This window comes from Paracoccidioides lutzii (assembly GCF_000150705.2).
Source record: "Paracoccidioides lutzii Pb01 unplaced genomic scaffold supercont2.15, whole genome shotgun sequence".
Classification (NCBI taxonomy): domain Eukaryota; kingdom Fungi; phylum Ascomycota; class Eurotiomycetes; order Onygenales; family Ajellomycetaceae; genus Paracoccidioides; species Paracoccidioides lutzii.
In genome coordinates this window covers 248,834-270,784 of record NW_015440961.1, presented here as the reverse complement: position 1 = coordinate 270,784, position 21,951 = coordinate 248,834, and the positions used below count along the sequence as shown (strand labels likewise).

At 45.6% G+C, this 21,951-nt stretch overlaps 5 protein-coding genes across 5 annotated transcripts; 3 read left to right on the top strand and 2 right to left on the bottom strand.

Moving 5' to 3' along the window:
• Positions 1-922: 922 nt before the first annotated feature.
• Positions 923-2,574, bottom strand: PAAG_05597 (hypothetical protein; the record flags this gene model as incomplete). Its single annotated transcript, XM_015845630.1, has 2 exons — positions 923-1,198; positions 2,458-2,574. The coding sequence occupies 2 exons, from the start codon at positions 2,572-2,574 to the stop codon at positions 923-925; spliced, it is 393 nt and encodes a 130-aa protein (XP_015699856.1).
• A 204-nt stretch (positions 2,575-2,778) lies between these two features.
• PAAG_12066 (hypothetical protein) lies at positions 2,779-3,368 on the top strand (the record flags this gene model as incomplete). The annotated part of the gene is made up of 2 exons (XM_015847606.1): positions 2,779-2,881; positions 2,989-3,368. The coding sequence occupies 2 exons, from the start codon at positions 2,779-2,781 to the stop codon at positions 3,366-3,368; spliced, it is 483 nt and encodes a 160-aa protein (XP_015702756.1).
• Positions 3,369-3,789: 421 nt separating this feature from the next.
• On the top strand, positions 3,790-5,348 carry PAAG_12065 (hypothetical protein; the record flags this gene model as incomplete). The annotated part of the gene is made up of 4 exons (XM_015847605.1): positions 3,790-4,174; positions 4,333-4,418; positions 4,735-4,837; positions 5,023-5,348. 4 exons carry the CDS (start codon positions 3,790-3,792, stop codon positions 5,346-5,348), a joined length of 900 nt encoding a protein of 299 aa, XP_015702755.1.
• Positions 5,349-11,073: 5,725 nt separating this feature from the next.
• Positions 11,074-16,373, bottom strand: PAAG_05594 (UDP-N-acetylglucosaminyltransferase; the record flags this gene model as incomplete). Its single annotated transcript, XM_015845629.1, has 3 exons — positions 11,074-11,703; positions 11,792-14,408; positions 14,488-16,373. The coding sequence occupies 3 exons, from the start codon at positions 16,371-16,373 to the stop codon at positions 11,074-11,076; spliced, it is 5,133 nt and encodes a 1,710-aa protein (XP_015699855.1).
• A 3,291-nt stretch (positions 16,374-19,664) lies between these two features.
• Positions 19,665-21,297, top strand: PAAG_12064 (hypothetical protein; the record flags this gene model as incomplete). Its single annotated transcript, XM_015847604.1, has 2 exons — positions 19,665-19,812; positions 21,035-21,297. 2 exons carry the CDS (start codon positions 19,665-19,667, stop codon positions 21,295-21,297), a joined length of 411 nt encoding a protein of 136 aa, XP_015702754.1.
• Positions 21,298-21,951: the final 654 nt, after the last annotated feature.

Sequence of the window (21,951 nt, the reverse complement as noted above, 5' to 3'; positions counted from 1 at the left end):
ACGGTAGATAATAAATGATGCTGAGATTTCGAAGAAATATGTGTCGAGGGTAAAAAGGTAAAAATAAGAAAAGAGGGAAAAAATCTTGGAAAGTTGGTTAATCCGCCCCATCGAAGCCTCAAACTTATTCTTCTTCTTCAGCGGTAAAGAGGGTCCATTATTAATCCTGCCAATCCCAACTTCTCCACCGCATCAATCAATGGCTGATCATTAGTTATCCAAAATTTACTAATATTAACTACTCTAAAATCATACTCCACTGCCACTTGGTCTCAGGACTTCCCCGCTGCAGGGGGGCTATGGCGGCCCATTCTTCAAGATAGCAAGACGATCCACGGCTGGCGGCAGAAGCAGAAAGAAATAACAAAACTTGATCAGAATTCCATTATTCAAGAATAGTTAACTGCGGGTAGAAAACATAGTTCGGCTAATGCACCGAAGACGGGTCGAATGAAAAAACAACAGTTTAGTTCTACCATTGAAAGGCGGAAACCGTTATCTCCAAGGACCACACTCCGTCAGATGAGATCAATATCATGATTCTGAAGAACATGGCCTTTTGGATGAGCGTCAAGGAAGGGAAAAGTTTAAGGATTGCGCCATCAAGCAAAAAAAAAAAAAAAGAGCAGTTTTAGAACCCTTCCTCTTCTCTCAGGCTCTCGCTAATTTAATATTTTAAAACACATTCAAGCACAACACGTTTCGTTCAAGAAACAAAAAAATGAATGCTGGGGGTTTGAGCCAGCGAATCAGCTCCCCTGAGGGCCCTAGCCAGCGTCACGATCGAAGGTTGAGAACACGGCCCAATCATGGATGATGATCCCGAGATATACGAGATGTGGAGACCCATCCTGGCACCCACCACGATCCAGGTGTAAATGGCCAATTAACATTGACCCCGGTTCTCCTTGCCGACCATCGTTCATCCATAACAGATGCCTGAATGCTCTGACCGGTTTGCCTTGTTCGGCGAGGTTGTTACCCCTTCATTATCATCACCACCACCACCACCACCACCACCACCAGCATGAGCTGTGTTTGTTTCAATTCTCTGGCATATTGACCAGGATATGTTCCTGGGAATGCTCACCCAGCAATGGGATAACTGCCAATAGTAAGAAGCCTCCGTTCCCTGTCTAGGAAGAATTGGGGGGTTTAGTTCTGGACCTTCTTCAGATTCATGGCGGGTCTTCCCAAACTTCGGAAAATATTAATTACTAGATGCCCTAAGACGCGGAAGAACTCCCTTTCTGTGATTTCGCGTCGAGTCGGCTAGATAGTCTCCTCCCCACGACGCTTATCTACAAAGAGAAGAAGAAGAAGAAGAAGAAGAAGAAGAAAGTGGAGAGAGGAAGGCGTGGGAATATTTTTCTAAAAATTACTACTCGGTACCATTCTTTGCTTGCAGCTCGTGGTTTCATGGGATTTTCAAACGGTTCCGCCAGCCATTAATCTTGGCGGTAATTAGGGTGAGAAAGGGTGGATCAGCAGGAAGCAACTATTATCTTTGAGCCGGCATCTGGAATGGAATAATACAAGTCCGATCGTGAGGATCTAAAAGTTCGAACTCGGTGCAAGTTCCGGTTGCAGTGCGGACCATCATTGTGGCAATCGGGGCATATGTAATCGTCATAGATATTTTGACTGGCAGGGGTTTAGAAAAGTCATCACTATGGATGTCAGCATGGAGAAATAAGATTTTAAGGCTTTTGAAAGTGCAGTACAAATCAGGCTTATAGTCATATGTAGGTACAGTAACTACATATGTCCGGCTCATACTCCGAATGTATGCAGAGTGTATACGGAATGCATACGCAAGTCGCGACCATCGTCGCGTCAGCGGGATGAGTTCACCCTTGGTGACCCTTCACGGTGCTCTTTCAACAAAGAGATAAGCACAAGATGTATTTTTCCCTTGGTGTTCTTCGCTTGCCATGTAATTACGCAAGTCGATGAATTGCGCATTCACCATTCACCATTCACCATTCACCCTCCCAAAGGTAAAAATAGAAGTCATCGCCCACGCCCAGATCAGCTTCTCATGTCCAGATGCCAATGGCCCTGGGAGACAACGTGTAATCCAGAGCTGCATTCTTCCACGTTAACAGTGGCTTATGGATTTGTATGAATGTACATATATACGTAGATGTCATATCAGTCATTCACGAAGTGGCTAGGTTGAAACGATCACGGCTTTTGTGCTGTATGATTTTAGATGTTATCATAATACATTGTTTGAAACACGCTGACTTTGATGTTTGATTTCAGTTTGAAGTGTCCACATCTCATATTTTTCTTTCTTTCTTTTCTTTTCTTTCTTTCTTTCTTTTTTTTTTTTTGTTTCTTTCTTTCCTTTTCTTTTTCTTTCTTTCTTTCTTTTTTTTTTTTCCCAAATGCTGCAGTTGGTGCATGTCTTGAAACATTGCATGCCGCAAGGGTTGTTGGATTCGGCCTCACGCTCTTCTCGATCACACTACGTCCCGACTCCATGCGGAATTCTTCGGGTAGACTATCACTCCCGCTGCCATGGATTATGGTTGAGGGAGTGGTAGCGCTTATTGGTGTGTCGACCATGCTGCAATGAAAATGGAGTATTTCCTGCCTAACTCCAACCTTGATGAGTGGTTTGCGCTTGTATGTGTTCAGCAGCAATGACATTTTGTTCAATCCTGCAAGTAACCTGCCGGCGCGTTCTCAAACTGAGGACGGAATCATCACAACAGATCACTGCTTAATCACCTGCCACGTTCAAGACCCTGCAAGTGTCTTGAGGCCGCCATGGCGTTTATATCCATGTCTTTCAGCTTGTCCAAACTGGAAGATATGACGATTACTGGAAGCCTGACAGCCTGGATTTCAACCAACGCTGCCACTTGGCATTGTGCCTTTTTAGCCACAAACGGACATCAACCCCTGCAAGGACCAACCCCATGATTAGGGCGGTTTCAGGGTCTTTCTTAAGAGGTATTGGACGCTACATAAATGTAGACGAGAAGTTCAGATCGCTGAATTTCACGGCATACGGATGTCTACGAGAAAGCGCATATATGTACGCATGTGTGCACATGTACATACGTGCTCTGCGGAGACAGAATATAAAAATAGACGATTCCTTCGCGAAAAATATCTCATGGCAGGTGCCATCTGTCGAAGCTAATTTGGGCAAAAGGTCTTTCTTTTCCTTCTCTCAAATGCTTCCAACTTTCTCCATTCGATCAATATCGGCTTTGGGGGTTTTCATGTCAACGAATATCCAGAAAGAAACCAACTTCGCCCTGGAGCTTTTTGTCACTCGTCATCTCGAGATTATTTATCAGGGAGGGGGCCATGGCATATCGGATATTTGGATCATCTATATTCCTTTTTAGGAAAATGGTGGGTTGAGACTCGGGAGCAAAATAGCATCAATCTGATAATTATCCTCAATGCTGCTGTGGACCTGGACGCAACCAGGACATGGTGACAATGGCATTTTACAGACGGAGAAGAAAAAAAAAATTAAAATATTACACTGTCTTGAGGACTCATTGTGTTAGCCGAGTTAATCCGAACAGCTCACTCGCTCACGCAGCACGGTTACGATGAGAAGCTGCTACAGACGTGGCGCGAAGATGGTGGAGTACAAGACTGCTGCACCGTTGCACTTTAAAAAATCTGATACGCAGTAGCGGCATAGTCCGTGCATCGAAAGAAACTCGCCAAATCAGCGTTGACTTATGACAATCCAAGCTGGGGAACTAATAAGCTAGTAAGACAGTCAAGAAGATTGTCCCCTGCTGGTGGAAAATCATGGTCAACGTCATCGGAGAACGCCGTCGAATGTGGCTGACGGTTCGACGAAGACTTTATCATGATGTTGATGAAGATTTTTCAATGACACCGTGTGACCGTGACAAGCTAACTAACAGTAGTGCCAGAGTAGTACCAGAGTCAGGGACTGAGGGTTTGCTCTGGACCAGTGTACCATACGTAGCAACCAACAACGTCAGTCAGATATATTCCCATGGCGTCAGCATTTCACCCCATTGGCTCAGGTTTGGATCCGCCATCGCGACTATTGGATACGCGCCAGGCGCCTTTCTCAAATTTGCGTGTCGTTCACCAATTACAAATATCCTCTTGGTTTGCCGCTGGCCGTGTGGTGGCTGGTGGCTGAAGATATCCACGGAGCACAGTATGTTGGAAGTATTATTAATACTCAATAACTAACTAGTTAACTAATAGTTAGTTAACTAGTTAAATAACTGGATATTTCAAGCTTATTACCAATTTGCCAATGATTTGCGAAAACTTGGGGAAACGCTGTGGCTGATCAGGGGTAATACGAGGAAGAAGCAAAACAGAACGCCACATCTGACGACTTCCACACCGAGGTTCCACTGATGAACACACTGGCATTTACTAAGGATTCCGGGTCTGTTTGAATGGACTCATAGTTAATATTATTGGAGAAAACCCCAAATTCAACCAGCCAGTTCCTTCTGCTGTGGCTCCTTATTTTCTTCAATAGCCGAAGTTGGCTCGCAGTCCACCATGATTTCGGATTACCCACGGCAAAATATCAAACATCAATAGTTATAAATGATTAATACTACAGAGTCTAATTCGCATCATCATCATCATCATCATCATCATCATCATCATCATCATCATCATCATCATCATCATCATCATCATCATTCCAAACATCCACAGTCATCTTCAACGAAAGAGGATGACATCCATAAACGCCAGGCAGAAAAAGCTAATGGGAGTTCATTGATGCTTCAAGGTCCATTCTCAAAACCGCCAATAACGTCTCAGTTGAATCTATGGGCCTTGGAAGCTTGGAGCAACCGTTTGTTGCCAAAAAAGAAAAATATATATATATGGCTCCACACTTCGCGCTGGTGGCTTGGTCTTCGGTGAATTAGAAAGGACTCCAGAAATTAAAATACACCGAGATTTTATCGCACCGATTTTGTGCACGGAAATAATGTCCCGTTGCATTTCGAGCTTGTTTTGACATGCACAAAAATGCAGTCGTCAATGGTCAGATAGGAATTTCTCAAAATTCAGGCAGCATCTTCTCGCTGCAACGCGTGCGAGTGGTGCAGCCTCTCCATCCCCACGATGCGCCACCGGTTCCCACCTCAAAAAAAGCCGCGGCGGGACTTGTTGAAATGCATGACAATTTTCCCCGAAGTTCCAGTTGGTTGAAAATCAAGGAAACCGTTGTGCTGTTGCTCCTTGATACGAGGCAGCAGAAACAAAAGGGCCCCTTGTTGCTCTCACCAGCCCTGGATATACTAAAAATTTCTCCTTATTCTGATCGACCGTTGAGCTTACCATCGGATCTAGCTATCTAGCTGGCACATGTTGTAAGTTTTGCAATCCTTTCGAAGCCGCCAACATTTTGACGAGGATGTGGAACCCACAGGTTGTTACTGGTTCATCGATAAACACGAACAAGCATTTCACGGGCATGGGCATATGAAACGTTCAGCGTTGTAATGTATGTATGTAGTTACATGTCTGCCATACAGAGTACATTATGAACAGCACAGATCCAGACAAAAGCATGGACGAATATTAGATTACATGGTGTTATTCTCAAATAATAATAATAATAATAATAAAACAATAAAATAAAAACTATCAAGAACAAAACAAACAAATACCTCCAATATAGGATCCCTAACTGCTTTGATAGCTTGTTTCAGCCCAGCTACATTCAATCCTTCACATCTCCACATTGTTCCTATGTGCTCTGTAGAGAAGTGATCACCATATCCTGACTTGAACCCATTAGCATGAATTCGCAGGATTACCTCCACCAAGGCTTCATTGCCCCCTGCCACGCGCCGCCTTCCAAGGTTCCATCCATTGTCTAAGCAAATTTACCCTATCCGACAAATGCACTTCCTAGTTCATTTCAATTGGATTGAAAACCAAGCAACGGCAGGAGGAGTGCAGCCATTGTCAAGGAATGTCCGTTCCCCAAACAACTAACCCCAAAAACATCAGACAAGTCCATCCTTCCAAGTATTGCTTCCATATATGCGGTCCGATACATGAAGTATGGATTCACACAAAAGCTGTAATGTCGCCCATGGCAATAGCTTCCTGAAGATCATTCCAATGAGGCGATTAGGCCAGTATCTGAATACCGGCCTGCACTTCCGCCAACGTCAGTTATCTTCTAATATTCCAGAAGAGAAACACAGTTGGTGGGGAAAATAACTCGTGAGGAGACGCATATTATTGCTACCATCTGCTAGCGTATTAGTATAATGGGGGACACAACTCGAGAGGTGATCAATAAAATAGATACTAATACCGTCTGCAAACAACAATGATTTAATGCATTGACATTCTTCACACTTGCCCTTTTATGTAGCGATGTAATGTACATACATACAACAAGTAGATAGCTGTACATTTTTATCCAAGAGCTAGCATTATACCAATGCAAATGCCAACCTGCGCAGGTCGCGGTGACATCGGTCTACCTTCTGTTGGTCAGGGCCGCTTGCTTGGTTGACGGAGAAGAAATAAGGGGTAATCGGAGAGCAACAGATGAAGCCTTTCGAATCTTTCAATATCAAACATTACCAAACCGAGCTCTGGTCCCACTAGAACTGCAACATATTCATAAGACTCTGTCAAAGGGAGCTGAATCCTCTCGTAGAATATGATGCCAACCCAGCCGGGCGCTTGGTACATATAGGCTGAACTTGTATGGACAGTCCATGTGATGGTTCGCTTGTTTGGTAGCCAGTGAATCCCAAGCTCCCAGCCAAGCATAATACGAGGAGAGAGTATTATGACCTGGAGGCTGGATTTACTCTCCAGGCTCCAGGGGTGAAGGTTGGAATGTCTTCGATCGCTTCGCCTCTAACAGTTTGCTCGCTGAGGTTAACCGCAGAAAATGTTGCCAGAATCCCCAGCAAAACATTTCTTGTCTTGCTTTCAAGAATAAAACGAATCTCTCGCTTCCTCGCTTCTTGAGCCCTAGTCTGCTCCACACTAATCCACCAACGGCTCGCAAAAGTCCCCAGAGTCTGGTAATTGGGAATCCATTTTGATCGGTGGAGAGATATCGCTATTATACAATTAATTGTAAACTCTCTCCCTCCCCGCCGGGGCCGCACGATGAAAGAGCATTACTAGTAAGACGAAGTCCGACCTTTGGCATGACCCGAGAACCTCCATGGTTGGTGTATGAGTAATCACACCCGCATCAACGCGGGGGAAAACAGACAGAGAGACGATTATTTCCCCCTTCCGTTTGACGTTTAGCCGTTTTCCTTTTTGGCCTTGGGAAAACCCCAGGATAGGTAAAAATCCCACTGGTCGAGACTCGAGAACTCACAAAGGGGTGGCCTGGCGTGCTTGAAAACGTGTTTTTAGGCGAGAAACGTTTAGCTCACCGTCGTCAAATATCATTTCTCGATCCATCGCCCCACATGGCTACGATAATATGTGGGCATAACTAAGAAAACGGCCTCCAAACAAGCGAGTGCTCCGCCAGCCGAATCCACATCTAGACTCGATAGAACTTGGAGGATGAATCCAAGAAGCTTGGACTCTTGTTGCATCCAAACAACGTGTAGAAACTTCTTTTTTTTTTTTTTTTTTTTTTAAAGCTCAGGAACCCTTGTTAAACTCTCATGCAGCCCAAATTTTGGCCCGTCTCTCATACATGGATGCAGGATGCGCCAGCTCACATCGTGAATGACCCTGTTCTGCTGTCCTGATCGGGTTCGTCTCCTTTTTTGGAGCAATTAAGATATCGGCGCTGGAAGCAAAGATATGTTGTTAACTGCTAGGACTTTCATAACAATGCTGAATGAACTATGAACTAGTTAGTGAAATCGCTATTCAACTCCGCCCTGTCCACTCACTAAACAGCTGTGGCTTGGTTTAATAATACCAGTTAATTCTGTTTTTAACGACTCCAACGATGCCACATGTATGGGAAGGGCGGGCGATGCACATGGACCATCAAGAAAAAGAAATACAGGCAACGTTACAGTGGGGGATACCGAGAATCATTATTGTTCATGTCAGAGGTCGTTACCCCCCTACCTCGGTAGCCTGCATGATAGACTGGATATCCAGTCTTGATATCCCCCAGCCGGATAAACCGGCCAAAGGCGCAAAGCAATAAACCCACAAAACTGGATACCAGGTGGACCGGAGTTGATAAACCAGGAAAAGAGATGGACTACCGAGCTGAAATCCGAGGTTGGCCCCGATCTAACCATGTTTAAAATCCTGGCTGGACACAGGTAGCCACAGATCTTCCTAGTAAAAACATTCGATCTCTGTGGGTCAGCTCTCGTACAACAGACAAGAGGACGCCTGTTGAGCGATCGAGAGCGCTTGGTTCTGGCCCCAAATAATTGGGCGAGGACATTCATACGGGGCATGCAATGCAATGGGTCTTTCACCCACCAACCCAACGAGACCTCTCTCCCTCTTTGTCGTTCGATACCCACAGAGGTCACCATGAACATTACCGTTTGACCGACCCAGCCCCAGAGAGCTGGTTATTGTTACATGATCTACAGGCGTTCACTCTCAGCTCCTTCGAACGCCAACTCTCAATGGTTTCTTTCCGGGATCCCGGGTTTTCTGGAGAGATACCACCTGGCACAGTCCACCAGCCTTTTCTCTGCTTGCGATGAACTCTGGTTGATCACCAACAAGCACTGTTCCACGTGCAATTAAGACCTTACAAAAAAAAAAAAAGAAAAAAAAGAAAAAAGAAAAAAGAAAAGAAAAAAAGGGTTCTCGTTTCCCTTCTTTCTGATTTCCTGGAGCAGGCCTCTCCTGAGATGATCGTTTCTCAGTGTGAGCAAGAAGCGAAAAACTGGGCTGCCCGATAGTAATGGTCTCTCAGAGTTGTCAATGGCTTGACCGGCAATGCCCCAATTTTCTACCTGCATTACTATCTGATGTCAATGCTTTGCGAATAGTCGTCCTGCTGTCTCCAGTCCCATAGTTTGAGGCAGCAAGCATGTCAAGTGTTGCTTGCTGTCCAGTCCTCTGTTCCCCATAGGCCTACTCGACAAGAGAATTTTTGATATGGACGAAAACCAACAGATATATGGGATAGCTAGTTGTGCATATTGCAAAATGACAATTTTGCATTCGAGGTTTTGATATTTTAGAATACACTTCAGGGTTTGTTTTTAGCCAGCGTGACACTTTCTATCTCCTTACTGTGGAGCTTAACAATGATGCTGTCATTCGACAGCAAGCACTTTCCAAATTTGAGGACGTTTGCTGATTTTCTCTTGATTTCTTTGATGTAAAGTTCTGTTCTAAGGATATGGTGCCAGCCGTGCTTCTAAGAACTGTTTTAAACTGTATCTCATTGGTAGCAAAATCTTTAGGGCGAATATATTTGTCACAGATGAGAATACATTGTCTTATTTCACTGTTCTCTCATTTTAAAACTTGTTGTGGCGGCTGAGTAAATAGATCTGCAGAGCAAATGTATCCGTATTTACGCATGCATATTCTATACTCCTATTTAGGCATATATGTAAAATTGAGGCACTCTACTCGAGAGAAGCAGAGCAGAAATGTATACTTAACTCATAAGAACAATTATAAATGAAAAATCAACTTCTGAGTAGACACAGATACATGACAAGAATTTCAGAATAATTACTCTCTTCAAACAAAGAAAGAAAGAAAGAAAGAAAGAAAGAAAAAAGAGAGGTCTCGAAAGAGAAATGCAAGTCAAACAAAAAGAGAGAGAGAGAGAGAAAGGTCTATGAAATAAAATCCCATGCGAAAGAAATCATAAACAGGCTAGCTGAATTAACCATTAATATATAGAATGGCATTCATCTTATAAGGAAACATGAGGACCACAAGCTCGATTACTTGCAGGAGAAAAGAAAAGAAACTAAATGAAGATGTAACCAAATTTTGCACACAAACTCCCGTCACAGAACCTCAAAACAGTGCCTGTGTTCAACAAAAAGGGGTCGAGAAAAGAGAGGAAGACAATTTAAGTTGGCAGAACGAATAAGCGAGTATTCGTTGGCGCCTGTTTCCAAAGAGATAGACATAAATCATCATTCGTCATTTGTCACTTGTGATCAATGTCAGCAGTTGACTTGATATATCATATTTGCCAAGTTCAGTTCATATCGTATCATAATTACGATCTGACGAGAGGGCGGCTGTGATTTTGTCCAAGGAACAACTCTCCCAGAAGGAGACTGACTGATAGGTAAAATAGCCATAATTTATATAGAAGCATTTTGCTTGGTGGGGCAAGGGCTACAGATATAATGGGGGGAAAAAATAAAAACAAGTAAAATAATAAAGAGATGGGAATCGGGGAATGGGGAAGCTTGGTTTTACAACCCGCCACAATGAGATACTGGATATACAGAGAGTCGAGCAAAGCAGATACAGCAGAAAATGAGGCAAAATAATCCCACTAGAAAATGAATCTCTAAATCTCTATCCCAAAACAGGTTCATAACGGGAGAGAAAACTATGCGTAACACCCAAAAAGCAAGAATGGAGAGAAAAGTTCAAAAAAGAAGTGCGGCAAATAAGGGAGCGAGAAAGAAGCTGCTTCTCATGGTAAATGAGAGAAGGAAATGTTAACGGTTGATTCGAAAGTGCCGGTCCAAAAACGAGAGCCAAGCAACCATCCCATTTCCAATTCATACCCAGTTCTTTTCTTCTTCGCTTGTCCCTGACTGGATTCCACACGAGTCCCTTGATAATCAGAGTTTATACCTGGTTTCCTCCAAGAGGCATAAATGCTTGTCAAATAATAACGCCATCGAATACAACACACGCTTCCTTCGGAAGGCTCAAAAAAATAAATCTTCACAAAAAGGCGAGACTGCCATATTTCGGAGACATACGACAAGGCTATGTAAAAACAGACATTTAACAATGCAAGACAAAGGACATATGGGCTAAACATATAGAACAGAAGGGTCTTTCGGAGATGAATGACAAAAGCCATGTAAGTGTAGAAATGTATCCTGTAGAAAGGGCATATTATGTATCGAAGGCGAAGAAGGTTAAGGACTCAAGTGTGCTAAGCTTTTAAAGCCACACGTCACCTTCCTCCCCTCTAACCCACTTTCTCCAGACCGCGTCATAGGCATCTTCTAAATCGCTCACCCATCGATTGGTGTCAAAAAGTTTGCTTTCCCATCTGTTTAAGAAAAGCATTTTCCTCAACTCGATCAGTCTTCCCCGGGCGCGGCCTTGGCCGCCTAGTTCATATCTCAAACCTAGCCCGAGACTTATAGCACGGCTTTCATACTCCTCCTCTGAAGAGGCGATTAATTCGCAAGCAGCCTGTCGGCCGGCTTCTGTTTGTGGGAGGGCGCTGGTAAGTATACTAGAAGCCATGCGAGAACACATTTTATATTTGTATCGAGGTAGGGTGAGGAGTGGGGTCCCGCTCCAGAGGACGTCAGCGGCGGTGGTATGGGCATTGCATTCAGGGGTATCAAGGAATAGATCACAAATGCGAGCACGGGAAATATGAGCATGTTTAGGAGCGACATCGGTGAAAACAATGCGCGAGGCAATGGCCTCTCCAGCCCACGCAATAGCCGTCTGCTTGAGGTTATGCTCACCAAGGTCTGGAAAACGGAGAAGCCACAGAATTGCGTTCGGGATGCGGGAGAGAATACGAAGCCACGTACGAAAAGTAGTTGGCTCGATCTAGAGTAGATTAAAAACGTGTAAGTAATTTTAATTATGGTTGAGTTAAAAGGGAAATGATTGAAGAGTAGAACCCATCGTATCATACCTTATAAAGCTGGTTGAAATTCCCTAGAATGATAGCGTCATCCCGAAGATCAGGAAACATCTCCTTACGCATTTTCCACCTGTTGGCTTGTTCCTCTTCCCATGTCAAACGCCTGTCTTGCGAATCTGGAGCACTCTGTCGGTGATCACAGCAGAAGAAGGTTTGGCGGGTGAACACTATTCTCTCTCCATATATCCAATCTTCGAGGTCTTCACCATGGTTCTCTTCTACCAACCGATCCTCGATTCGAATCACGCGTTTTCTTGGTGTGAGTGTTTCAAGGGGGATTGAAATTTGGTCTGCAAGAATATAATCACACCATTCAGCTCCGAGTGTGCCCGCAAATCCCATAAATGACATGTGTATAGGAGCCGGTCTAGCAGCGAAAACCTCATTCCTTGCGCCACGTGTATATCCGTTAAGGTTTATCAGAATGTGAATCTCATCTTTCACGATTTGTTCCACTAATCGATCTACCGGCCAGTTGCTGACATCGCGGAAAACAGGAGCTTCGCGTTCAATCTGTTTTCGATGAACAGAGTTGTCGCTGGCAGTTGTGGCATAGCAAAACGCTTTGACACGAGAGGGGTTATGGAGACCGAAAACAGACTGCATCAAGTGTGCTAGAGGATGGTTGTTGAAATCGGAGGAAACATATCCAACATTTAGGTGCGGGTTTGGTGGGGGAGGAGGACGGTATACTGTAGCAGGGAGCCAGGGAGATCGAAGGGTGGAGCACGATATCCGAAGGCCATTGCGCTGTGAAATATGGCGGATTTGCTTGGCTGAGAGGGGACATGTGAAGGTGTGAAATGGTAATACAGTTGGTGCATTAGGAGCGGTTAAGCTAGCTGGAAGCTGGGGTCTCGAGTATTTTGAGAGAGGATACTCTTTGCCATGAACGTATCGATCCTGATACCACTGCCAACCGATCCATTTTATCGCACGTTCGACGAGTCTCACGATTCTCGAGCCTTCCCACTTTTGGCCAGCCCAGCTTCGCAACAGAGCGTTCAAAGAAGCGTGGTAGGTAAGTAAAGCCGAATCCTTACCAACAAGAGCAAGACTGAGGCCTAGCTGGTCGCGTGGCATGGTCGCCAGCACACCAGAACCCCATGTTTCCCCATCTTTGAGCTGTTTATCCACGATTTCAACAACTCGTTTGATCCAGCCCGAATCAACGCCCATTTCTTTTGCATCTCGAAGCATTCCCTTGTCATCAACATGCCACCGATCACGAGAGCCATTATTAGCTGCAATTCCTCCCCTGCCTCCCCAATCACAAACAGAGTTCAATGCGTTTGCAAGGCCGCATACCGCCTCTGCAAAGTCGGGGTTAGCAGCCACGGCTCGTTTGTAGTAGCCAATGGCATCGTTAATCCGGCCTGAATCTTTAACAGCATTGGCTAAATTGGCTAATGCAATGTCAAATTTGCTATCACATTGCACCGCCTGCTCATACATCTTAATTGCGGCAGGGAGCTGCCCAATGTCTTTCAACAAGCTGCCAAGGTTGGTATAAAGATGAGCATGTTTCGAATCAAGATTAAGACCATAATTATAGTAAGCCAGGGCAAGCGCAATCCCACTACCGGGAACAACACCAGGGATATCGGGCAATTGATTTTCGCCAGCTGCACACGGAGCACACGGTGGCCCGTTGTGTTGGATACTGGCGAGTAAGATTCCAACGTTATTAGCCGTGGACGGGCTGGGTTGAAGAGACAGGGAAAGGTAGTAGAGAGCCAGAATGTCACGGACTCCAGTGGACGTTTTTGAGCCTCCCGGGGCGGAACTGGTTGACATACCATCTTGGTAAATTTTGGCGAGCGAGAGCAACGAGTTACTGGTAGTTGAAATAGCCGCTTTTTTGGCAATACCTTCTGGAATATGCTGGAATCCGGGGAGGCTTCCTTGAGGACGGAAAGCGAGTTTCGCTGTTTGTAGCGCCTTATCAGGGAAAAGTAGCACCGCACTCGTAGGGTCGCGCTGGTGGTGGGGCGCCGGCAGCGTGTGGCGATTCTCTTCCTCGAAAGCCGACAAAATTAGTCTGATAAGGCTTCGAATTCCACGTCGTCGTCTCCCGGCTCCGATTAGGATGGCGTCCTCAAAGGCGGCGGCTGCCCCGACGTTATCACCTAGAGCATAAAGCATATTACCTTTCGCGTGGATAAGTGCAAGCATTCTTCCATTGTCACAACCAGGTATGGCATATCCACTTGATCCATAGCCAGGGGCAGCATTCTCCTTTGAATGAGCATTAAAGTTAGGAGGGCAATCCGGGTCCGCTTCATGGTCGAAAACTGCTTTATCCACGGATTCAGTAGTTGACACGCTTGATGATCGACTCTCTGTTTCACTGTCAGTTTCACTCATACGGCCATCCATCTTGAAACATTCGCCGTTGGGTGTAAGTCGGAGAGTAGTTTCGACAAATTCAATGATATTGACGGCTTCTTTACCCCTCTGGCTGCTGCATAGGAGACCGATGAGATGCTCTACCGCCTCGAAATAGCTTGGTCGCAACTTGACAGCACGGAGCCAATGGTTTAGTGCTTCCTCACGTCGATCGAGAGCAAAAAGTGTAGCCGCAAGATTAGAAATCGCTTCAACATGCCTTTTAGAGAAATATATGTTAGAATAATGAAGACAAAATGTGTTCCGGCTACGATAAATGAGGATAGACTGGCACGTACGAAGCATCCTTATTGATAATCCGAGTATACCACCTAAGCGCTTTGTCATAATCCCCAAGACCATAGGCCAGGCATCCACCAACCAGCATTCCATCAATCCATTCCCCCCCACTCTCAAGACAAAGACTGGACAGAATTTCCAGGGCACACGCAGCATTCTCCATCACAGAGGTCTCACGGTACACAGCAGGACCTGAAGAACGACGTATCGTGCGGAAATGATCAAGGAAACGGCTCTCCGGTAATCGATGACTGGGGTGTTGACCGAAAGGAGCGCGATCATCATGGTAGTTGCGAATGAAATTGTTATCAGATACCGCAGAGTGGTTTGGAGGAAATTGCTTCCCATCGATCTGATTTCCTAGAGTCATATCCACCTGTCGCGCATGGGCTAGAGGGAAATGTTGGCTTGGAATGGGAGTCCCATGAATATTATCGAGACTAGTGTCAACATTTCCAGTATGTGAGCTGAAGTCAGAAGCAGGTTGTCGGGGGGGTTTAGGGTATATATTCGGTTTTGGACGAGCATCACTATCTTGTACCCCCAGCGCAGCATTTTTCCTTCGAGTATGAAGTAACGTAAGTAGATCGACATACACACTGTGCGCCCATGATAGAATCTTCTCTTTAAACTCTGTATTCTTGGGTCTCGAAGTAATATCTGCAGCTGAACCCTGAAACACATTCGGTTGCTGGGGCGCTTGCCAGTTGAGGTTTTCTAGTTCGGTTGGTTGATGGTGTTGGTGTTGGGGTTGGGGTTGCTGTTGTTGAGGGTGATGATGTACAGTATCATGTCGTGTATTTTGCAACGATCGTGTATGGAAAGGGACACTATTCTGGTCCCAGAGCGTATCTATCTGATTCTGATGTGAAAGACGAGGGGGGAAAGACTCCAAGGCAGATGGGTCCGAATTATACAACTGATGGAGATTTCGTTGTGGTGGCTGTGCCGGAACAGGATTCAATGAGAATCCCGGTATAAGCAGGTCAGTCGAAGGGAGAGATTGCCTATTAAAAGGCTGTTGGAGAGAAGCTAAAGCAGCAGAGTTGTCTTGGACAGGACCAAATGCGGGGGTTGACTGGTACCGTGAATCACGAGAAGCAGCAGGTCGATAGGGGATATAGGCACCATCAGGCCAGTATGGACCATAGGGACCAACGCCAGCAGACGCAGTTGGACCAAGGTTAGACTGCATTGACGCAGCTAATATAGTGGGAATCGAAGGACCATTTGGCAAATAGTGCCTTTGGGACGCAAGCAACGATGCTGTTTGGTTTAGTGATGAATCGACACCAGATGGGTAGTTCAAGGACCGAATCCAGCTGGCTCCATTGTTGTTTTGGGACATGCCACAAGGAAGGCCAGCGGATGTGATTACGTCGAACTTGTATGTCGGCGGGAAACTTTGGAATTGAGATGATGGAAGGATATCGAGACCCTTGAATTGCCATGAATCTGCTGGTAGGCCTGAGTGTTGTGATATACCCTGGCCATTCTCTAACGGGGAAACCAAAATGTGCTTCAATGCCGGGCGCTGAATTGATTGATCCCCCAAAGTACCGTCATATCCAGCGGCCAGGGTGCCGTTAGGGGTTTTCCGCCTCAGGGTATTCTCTGCAGTGCTTCCATTTCTGACCACGGCAGAGCTTGTCAGATCTTGAGCAGTTGGTCGCTGGATAGGCCGGGGGAACTGTACACGTTGTTGACGTAGCATCGACGAATGTTGCTGTTGTGCTGGGTATCCGCACTGCTCTCCGTGACGGAAAGCAGTGCGCAAGGCGTTACTGGCCGCATCGTACGGAGGATCCAACCAGTCGAAAGGCGGTTGATGGTCAAGATGGTGATGTAGAAAATGGTGAGACTGCTGTGCCACAGATGGTAACATTGTTACGGTCTTGGGAGGGGGGCACCCTCTTGGGGTACGGAGGGAGGGAAAAGTGGTGGACAAGAGCGAGAGATGAAAGGGAGCCTGCCCAGCTCGTTATCGAAAAAACCGTTCCTTTAATCGTTTCTGACACCGCATCATGCCATAGCTAATCAAAAATATACACGGTTAGAACACGCACTGATCGCCTGCCAAAAAAAAAAAAAAATTAAAAATTAAAATAAAAAAAATAAAAATAAAATAAAAAAATAAAATATAAAATAAAATAAAAATAAAATAAACATCACTTCAACCGATGAGTTCATTCCCTTACAAAGGACAATGAATAAACGGCAACTTCGAGTGTATCGGTTGGCCCTAAAAGATTGGCCAGCAGACTTATATCTCGTCCTGGTTTTAATGAGGTCGTATTGGAACAAATGTTGATTGCCTCTGGGATGCGGTGTTGCACAAACACTACAAACCATCAAGGAAATGACTTGATGGTGGTTTGCTTGATACCCAGTAAACCACTGTACGTAAGAAACGGATATGAGCGCAAGGCCGGAAAGGACTGTGTGATACTGAGTACTCTGAGTAGAGGTTCGACGGTTATATGGATATTATTTTAAATTCGTGATGTTATTCGCGGGGGAAGCATGTAAGGTTGCTCGCTTTTTACGAACTTAGTTCCGAGGTGGGACTCCGGAGTGGGTTGCGTTGGGGAGGCAGCACCGCTAATAGTTCACGGGGGAAAAGATCCCTCAGACTGTCTAGATTCCCTCTTTCTAAAAGTTAGAGATAAATACTGAACAAAGAGTTGGAGGCAAGGCAAGTCAAGTGAAGGGTAGCGTGAAGGAGAGTGAGTGGTTGGGGGCAAAAGAGCTGATGATGCCAAGATGACAACAGTCCGTTCATATATCTATTAACAAAATACTCTTCCGTGTTGGGTCACATACAACTTGGGGATGCATGTACGGTAGAGGAGTATGTTCAGTATGCATCCATATCCAATCACCCCACGTACACTTCAGAATTATAGATAGGCGTCGGAATTTGCGGAGACTTCGAGATTTCAATACTGGCAAATGGATATTGCCAATGAATCCAAAATTTAAGTGTAAAAAAGGTGGAACGTAACGGCGGGATTCTCCAGAGTCCAGAGGGAGGAGTTGGATCGAGCAGAAAAATCGAGTGGGAAATGAGGTAGAAAAAAGCAAACAAAGAGACTAGCGGGATGGACGCGGGACGGGGCCAGGAAACGACCAAACATCGAGAGGCCCAAAACAAGAAGACGTCAAGACGGGGAATGGTATGGTATGGTAGCTTCTTGGGCGAGGGAGACCGTGGTTGGTGATGGGTGGTGGACCATTTACCCAGAAGTCGCGGGATGATGTCGAAAGAAGGACGGGAAGGAAAAGGGAAAAAATCAGAGGAGGAAGAAGAAGGTGAGGATTATTGGACCGAACGACTGACGGCTGATTAACAACGTGGTTGGAGAGGAGGGTCTTTCTCTCTTGGTGGTTGGAGATGGGTGGGCGGTGTTGCCTCTGAGAGTTTGAGAGGATGTGGTGAGGAGTTATGTTCTAGCCTCAAGCTTGGTTAGGTAGCCCTTTTTTTTTTTTTTTTTTTTTTTTTTGTTTTTGTTTTGGGGGAGGGGCGGGGGTGGGCAAGCCAAAGCAAGCAAAGGGAGGTGAGCTCTGGCTGGCTATTGGGCTGCGGGGATTGGGCGGCAGCCAGGGGCGTCAGCCTGTAGACATGGATGGGCCTGGGGGTGGGTCAGGGAGCTGGTCCGGGGCATTGGGGGATGGGGCGCCAGGTGGGAAGGAGGGGGGGGGAGTGGGAGGAGGGGCGGTTGGATGGGTGAGGACGTGGAGAAGGGGTACGGAGTAGTGGACGGAGTAGTGGGTGGTTAGTTTAACGGGCTTGGAACCTAGGCTGGAAGGGGCTCCTTACGCGGCCGCTTATGGGGCTTCTGCGGGCTGTGGAACTCTGGAGTGGGAACTGATGAGCTGATCGAAACTTAACACTCACTGGTTCCTCCCCAATAATAACCCTCGCTCAAGCGTTCGTAGATGGATGGGGCTTGATACGCAAGCAATCTCGTGCATTTAATATATTGTGAAATATCTTCAACCATGTCGTTGTCCTCTCATCACTCCTGAGCTGGCTATGTCTTCTGCCCAACGCATGCACGCACGTAGATTCCAGCAGTAGTGCTGAACCAACGCGGAAACTCACAACCAATAGCTACAGATTCACATCGAGAGTCACTTCAACACTGGATGCATTGCACCTGCACAGGGCAAATCCCTACATCCTTTCAGTCCTTCGAGTCCTGTGTCTATGTGTCCGCGACCGACGCTCACTAGTCAACAGCTGGCCAGAAAGAAAGCAAAAGGAAAAAAGAAAGGAGCAAAGTCATCAGGAAAACAGTTGCGAAAGTTTCTCGTGGGAATTGGTGTCGACAGGCTAACTGCCAAGCTCACGATTCTGGCTGAAACTGGGATAATCCTCCGCTGCATTGGAAGCTGTTGATGTTTCCACGGGATGCATCGGAAGATCCTATGGATGATACCATGCTGATCCCCAACAGCACACAGGCTACGGGTCACTAATACTTTTTAATTCTTACAGTGGGTGGTAGTTATCAATCAGTGGAGAGCCAAGCTCAAAAAGGGTGTGATGTTCACGATCATCCATCCCCTGATCTTGAGGCCAGTGGTTCGCCATTTCCAAGGATAAGATGTGCCAGTCACCAAAATATGACCTCTGTATTTCGATGATTCCTTGCTTTGGGCATTCTATCCAGAGTATGTTTATCTAAAGAACAGAGCACCCCGCCATGATTTATTCACTATTATCAAAATAAAATATTTCGCTGCAAGATATGTCTTGGAATTCACGCGACCAAACCACCCCGAGAACATGAAGCCCCACCTAGCTCCGTATGGAATTTTTATCGTATTACCCAGGCCTCAAGATCCAGATTATTCCAGAGGATGACATGATCCATTATTTTATCAGCCAACCTTGGAAAGCTTCTCCACTCCTAAATTTGACAAAAAGACCTGAGCGGAGAACAGTGCCCGCGATACAGACTCTCTCGCCCAAAGCCACTCTTCTTTAAAGGTCTGCTTGACCCAAAATTTCCCTCCCAATCAAATTCCAATGAACCCTGAATTATTACATGGAGCTTTGCTGCCGTTTTTCAATCTATCCTTCCAGTTACTTTCCCCTCAACCCCCCCAAAAAACAAGGTCTCTGTCCCATAATTCAACAATCAACTGTTTCGATCTCGTTGTCAAAAAAATGGCCGGTCCACCCTTGCCTCGGGAGCAACCTCCACTGCATAATGGCAACATGAATGAAGAAAACTTTGAAAAAGTCAAGATTAAGCCACAAAAGCAAAAGGAAATTAAAGTTGACGCCAGGCATGTGGCTGAAAGCCAACACGCCGGTAAACCGCCAACCTTGAAAGGGTGTTGAGGATCGGTTTCATCACTTTGGTTCCTTTTTTTCGTTGTTCTCCATTGTTCGTGATGTTTGTTTAGGCGTGCTTGCAGCCTTTGATATATAGTTATTTATGTCGTGCTAATTCTGCACCTTTTTCCTGTGACTATCTCTCCTAAAAGAGGAAAGGGGGAAAAAAAAAGGAAAATGGTGACCTGTGGGCTGCATGAAAGATTAATGGACAACACAAAACGATGTCATCACGCTTCCCGCTGTCAACCCTGGGCTGTTTTTGCTTTTTGTAAATAAATACATGGATTTATGATTTGCCGCCTTGGAAGCACAAGGCCCATTAACTATATACTTGCTTCAAGGAGATTGACACGCAGATCAGGTAGTTATGGGAAGAACAGAATTACAAGAACCAGATTCATGGACAAACTTCTTTATCAAACACCTCATTATACTTGCGATTCTGATATATTCCTTCCAATATACGTTTATTCGCGTCGCTACAGAACAGACGGATCCTCTGGGCTCATTGTTGATTATTTTCATGTGAACAAATATTTACAATGCCTTTGCGCGACTCCGAATCAACATTCGTCCCGGTCCCACCGTTCAATCTAAAAAGGTTGATGCGGTTGGCCGCACAAGCTACCACGCAAACGGCTTGACCAGGCCGTGCATGATCGTATTATCCTATCAATATCGATACCGGACATCACCATCCCTTTTTTTAACCAGCCAACAAACAGTCCATTCGATGGCCCTTTTCTTCCCTTTCTTGAACCAGCCTCAAAACAACCCTCGAAACCAACCCCAATAGATTATTTATTACTACAGAATGTCCCGGATGATAGTACATGTTGAAATTTATCGAAATGAGCAAAGGACCCGTGGACAACCTCGCCCCTAGAACGTGACAATGATGCCCGGCCAGAGATGCGATCGAGCTGAGGTCCAAGATATAGAAATTTCAGACTAAACCGAAGAGGAAAAGTGATCTATCTGCATTTCTAGACATCACTCTTATCTTATGTCACTCGCCCTCTGTTCAAGTACCTAGGTACATCATCTGCCCTTGTCCGGGAATTCAACAAAATGACTGGTAGAAGGTTAGGCAGTTGAACAAATATAGCCCGTGTAATTCTATCATTTGAAAAGCACTACTGCTATTCCTTGTGGTAGAGGCAGTCTTGCTTACACCTGTGTTGTTACACATGTAGGCAAGTTGCTGAACACGTTTAGCTCCTCTTTTGACTTTGCCCACCACTCACAATGGATGGGCAGACCGTTTATATTAAAGGCTATCATGGTGGATTTCGACGATGGCAAAACGATTGATGTTTTGAGGATTCGGAATCCCAAGGACTCAAGTGTTCTAGGGACCACAGATGACATACGGTGCTCCTACAGTTCTATTATCCATATATCTCCGCGCATCATTCCAGAACTCTCCGTCCAGCCGGCTTTTACAGATTTTGGTTGAATTTATTTAAGTTGGCTGTTGCCCTGAGTCTGGTCCGGGGATGCCTAGTCCATCCCGTGTCCCAGAAGTGCTTGTGGAACTTCGTTGTTGATATATATCGATCAACCGATGCCGTGGTGAACTCACTAAGCACCTGCACAGATCTATAGGAAAAGAAGAGTTTTCTTTAGTTCTATTGCTCCGATCGCTCCGTTCTGATGCACTCTGGCATTAACTGAGCATTTGTCTCGAGACGCTGGCTATTAGCAGGTATCGGGAACGGTGTAATCCTCACCAACCCTCTCACTGTTATTGCTACGGAGTAAGCAGTGAAAGCTATGTTGGTTGATCGAACCTAGGGGTGTTGAGGATAGAAGATAGCACTACAATTGATCAGCTTGTTGCGGGTTTTGCGGGTTTTCAGATGGAGAAGAATAAGAGGAGGAGGGTTCATGTGTGATAGGATCCAGATTCCATCTTCCTGTTGGCAGAAGCAGGAAAAAAAGGAGAGCTCGTCAAAATTTTCCAGGCCAGGCCATCTGAAAAATGGAGAGAGGTTGGTTGGCGGTTGATGGGAGAAATCTGCTTGTAAAAATTGACAGAAAGGAACGGTGGTCCCCCCCCCTCGGTTGACTCTTTCCGGCAGTTGATACTTCATCTGTTGTCCCAACCATG